The sequence below is a fragment of the Dipodomys ordii genome, unplaced genomic scaffold, assembly GCF_000151885.1.
Source record: "Dipodomys ordii isolate 6190 unplaced genomic scaffold, Dord_2.0 Scaffold6, whole genome shotgun sequence".
NCBI classification, from domain to species: domain Eukaryota; kingdom Metazoa; phylum Chordata; class Mammalia; order Rodentia; family Heteromyidae; genus Dipodomys; species Dipodomys ordii.
The window spans coordinates 12174510-12178889 of record NW_012267222.1 but is presented as its reverse complement, the minus strand read 5'-3'; the positions used below and the strand labels follow the sequence as shown (position 1 = coordinate 12178889).

Sequence of the window (4380 nt, the reverse complement as noted above, 5' to 3'; positions counted from 1 at the left end):
GCTGTGGCTCCAGTGGTAGAGTGCTAGCCTTTAGCTGAAGAGCTGAGGTACAGTGCCCAGGCCCAAAGTTTAAGCCCCATGACTGACAAAAAAAAAAAAAAAGAGTTAGATCAGAATAGCATTAGGCCTCAGTTTCTGTGTGCTGCCACAGAGAAACCTGTCAACTTGAGATGTAGTATCTTTCTTTTTTTTTGACAATCCGAGGGCCTGATCTCTGGGCCTGGGCACTGTCCCTGAGCTTCTTTTGCTCAAGGCTAGCACTCTAGCACTTGAGCCATAACACCACTTCCAGCCTTTCCTGTTTATATGGTACTGAGAAATGGAACCCAGGCCTTCATGCATGGGAGGCAAGCACTCTACCACTAAGCCACATTCCCAGCCCTGTAGTGTTCTTAATCCCCAAAGAATATGAGATCAATTTATCATTTGTTTTCTTCTTTCCACAGGCAGGCCCAATGCCCAAGCACATTGCATTCATAATGGATGGAAACCGTCGCTATGCCAAGAAATGCCAGGTGGAAAGGCAAGAAGGTCACTCACAGGGCTTCAACAAGCTGGCTGAGGTGGGTGTGGGTAGCAGAACCCACAATGAATAGCCTCTGAGAATTTGATTAACACTAGAACATGAGCCTCTGAGCATGCTGAAGTTTGAGAAGGCTTTGTTTTTAAAAATACTAGTGGTGTGCATGCATACATATTTGAAGTGGGATCTCTTGATACAGCCCATTCTGGCTTCAGACTTGTGGTCCTCTTTTCTCTGCCTCCCAAGTGCTGGGACTATAGGCTTGCAACACGTGCATATCAGATTCTCTATATTTTACTTGCTTGGTAATTGTAGGTCTCATATTAACATTAACAACAACAAAAAAAGTCATTATAGCCAGGCACCAGTGGCTCATGCCTGTTAACCTAGCTACATAAGAGGCTGAGACTGAAGGATCATGGTTCAAAGCCAGCTTGGGCAGGAAAGTCTATTGAGACTCTTATTTCCAATTAATCACCAGAAAACTGGAAGTGGTGCTGTGCACTAGCCTTGAGCAAAAAAGCTCAGTGACAGCACCCAGGTCCTAAGTTCAAGCCCTATGACCAACCAAAAGAAAAAAGAAGAAAAGTCATCACAAGATGAAATTGTCTCCTCATATTACCTTAACAAATCATTTCTATTATGTTGTGCCTCATGTAATCTTCATAGTATGTCCTACATGTCCTAACATTTATGAATCTATATCTCTTTAAAAAAAAATTTTTTTTGGTCCGGTTGTGGGGCCTGAACTCTGGGCCTGAGCACCGTCCCTCAGCTCTTCAGCTCAAGACTAGTGCCCTACCACTTAAGCCACAGCGCCACTTCTGGCTTTTTTCTTTTTGCTTATGTGGTACTGAGGAATCGAACCCAGGGCCCCAGGCATGCAAGACAAGCGCTCTACCACTGAGCCAACTTCCCAGCCCTTAAAATTTTTATTTTTATTTGACATTTTGGCAGATTATTTTTCTATATTTTATAGAAAATTTCATCATGAGAATCTCATATAACTTGTTCAACCTGTTTCACTGTTATTAAACATTGCAAACAGGGTTGTTTTAGCTACATGTGGTAGTACACACCTGTAATCTCAGCACTGTAGGGGACTGAGGCAAGAGGATTTGAGTTCAAGGCTTGCTTCTGCTGTATAATGAGATCCTATATCAAGAAAAAGTTTAGGACAGGAGCCAGTGACCCACACCTGTAGTCCTAGATACTCAGGAGGCTGAACTCTGAGGATCACAGTTAAAAGCCAGCCCTGGCAGGAAATTCCATGAGATTTTTATTCCCATTAAACGACTAGAAAACTGAAAGTAGTGCTGGGTAATGGTGGCTCAGCCCTGTAATCCTAGCTACTCAGGAGGCTGAGATCTGAGGATCACGGTTCAAAGCTAACCTGGGCAAGAAAGTCCATGAGACTCTTATCTCTGATAAACCACCAGAAAACCAGAAGTGGCTCTGTGGCTCAAGTGGTAGAGCGCTAGCCTTAAGCTGAAGAGCTGAGGGACAGCACCCAGGTCCAGAGTTCAAGCCCCAGGACCAACAAAAGAAAAAACAAAAAACAAAAACAAGTGGTGCTGTGGCTCAAGTAGTAGAGCGATAGACTTTAGCTGAAGAGTTCAGGGATAGCACTCATACTGAGTTTAAGCCCCACAAATGACACACACACACATATACACATTTTAGGATAAAGTCTCAAAAGTATCCTTTCTAAAACAAAGGTAGGGTAACTAAGTATCAGGCTTTGCTGCCCAGTTTCACAGGATTCAGGGCTTTTTATTTGTTTGTTTTGGTCCAAGACTGGGACTTGAACTAGGTACCTGATACCTTTACTCATTGGCTGACACTCTACCAACTGAGCCATACCTCCAACCCCATATTCAGGCTTTTCAATGCTAAAACTGCAAAATTGCCAGGCTACCAAGCATATCATTCTATGCAGACATCATGAAAATTTTGTTTCTTTGTGTTTTTTTTTTTCCATTCCTAAGCTTCTTTTGCTCAAGGCTAGCACTCTATCACTTGAGTCACAGCACCACTTCTAACTTGTTCTGTTTATGTGGTACTGAGGACTTGAACCCAGGGCTTCACACATGCTTGGCAAGCACTCTACCACTAAGCCACATTTCCAGCCCATTTTATGGTTTAATGAGTATTGCAAATTGGGAAGTTGTAGCAAAACTAGAATGTTAACAATCTCTGTGAAACTTTATTTTGGTCGGTAGGGTTCTGAGAATTGAGCCCAGGTCTTTATACATGCTAAGCACTTGCTTTACTTCCTAGTCCATTGTGAACCTAACTTTTAAGAAAATGGAAATACAGTTTATAGCACACAGATGCTATCTTTCTTTTCTTTTTTTTTTTTCTGAGACTGGGACTCAAGCTTTGCACTTGATGTTTTTTTGTTTGTTTGGTTGGTTTTTTGTCAGTCGTGGGGCTTGAACTCTGGGCCTGAGCGCTGTCCCTCAGCTCTTCAGCTCAAGGCTAGTGCTTTACCACTTGAGCTACAGCGCCACTTCCAGTTTTCTGGTGGTTTATTGGAAATAAGCGTTTCATGGACTTTCCTGCCCTGGCTGGCTTTGAACCTCGATCCTCAGCTCTCAGCCTCCTAAGTAGCTAGGATTACAGGCGTGAGCCACTGGTGCCCAGCTTTGCACTGTCATTCTTAGCTCCAGTTAGCTAAGTCTCAGACTTTCCTGCCTCTTCTGGCTCCAAATCATAATCCTTAGATTTCAGCCTCTTGAGTAGCTAGGATTACCAGAGTAAGACTGTGGCACCCAGCTCAGTTTTTTATTTTATTTTATTTATTTATTTATTTTTGGTCCGGTCATGGGGCCTAAACTCTGGGTCTGGGCGCTGTCCCTCAGCTCTTCAGCTCAAGGCTAGTGCTCTACCACTTGAGCCACAGCGCTACTTCTGGCTTTTTTCTTTTTGCTTATATGGTGCTGAGGAATCAAATCCAGGGCCTCAGGCATGCAAGGCAAGCACTCTACCACTGAGCCACCTTCCCAGCCCCTAGCTCAGTTTTTTAAACGGTGGTATTTCTGCTTATTTGGTTTTTTATTCTTATGGAGAGTTATATCAGGTAAATGACAATAGCATCAGTTTAGTGGTCTTTATTTTTTTTTATTTTATTTTTATTTTTTTGTCTGTCGTGGGGCTTGAACTCTGGGCCTGGGCGCTGTCCTTCAGCTCTTCAGCTCAAGGCGAGTGCTCTACCACTTGAGCTACAGCGCCACTTCCAGTTTTCTGGTGGTTTATTGGAGATAGGAGTCTCACGGTCTCTCCTGCCCGGCCTGGGTTTGAACTGCGATCCTCAGATCTCAGCCTCCTGAGTAGCTAGGATTACAGGCGTGAGCCACCAGCGCCCGGCTTTAGTGGTCTTTATTAAGATCACATCTTTTAGGGGCATTTTTGGTGAATCTTTTTTAAATTTTTAAAAAATTTTTAAATTGATACTATAAAGGTGATATACAGAGTGATTAGAGTTGCTTAAGTCAGGTAATAATTTTTATTTATTTATTTAGGTCAGTCATGGGGCCTCAGTGTTATCTCTGAGCTTTTTCCCTCAAGGCTAGTACTCTACCACTTTGAGTTACAGTTCCACTTCCAGTTTTCAGGTGGTTAATTGGAGGTAAGAGTCTCTTGGATTTTCCTGCAAGGGCTGGCTTTGAACAGTAATCCTCAGATCTCAGCCTCCTGAACAGCTAGGATTATAGGCATGAGCCACCTGCACTCAACTACTCTTTTTTTTGTTTTGTTTTTTGGGTCCGGTCATAGGGGCCTGAACTCTGGGCACTATCCATCAGCTCTTCAGCTCAAGGCTAGCGCTCTACCACTGGAGCCACAGCGCCACTTCC

At 43.4% G+C, this 4380-nt stretch overlaps 1 protein-coding gene across 2 annotated transcripts in view; it reads left to right on the top strand.

Moving 5' to 3' along the window:
• The window catches only part of Dhdds (dehydrodolichyl diphosphate synthase), a 33316-nt gene that overhangs the window by 3153 nt on the left and 25783 nt on the right, over nucleotides 1-4380 (top strand). For both annotated transcript variants that reach the window (XM_013035542.1, XM_013035534.1), the window contains exon 3: nucleotides 447-563. In XM_013035542.1, coding sequence (XP_012890996.1) covers nucleotides 447-563 — 117 coding nt within the window. The remainder of the gene's footprint in view (nucleotides 1-446; nucleotides 564-4380) is intronic.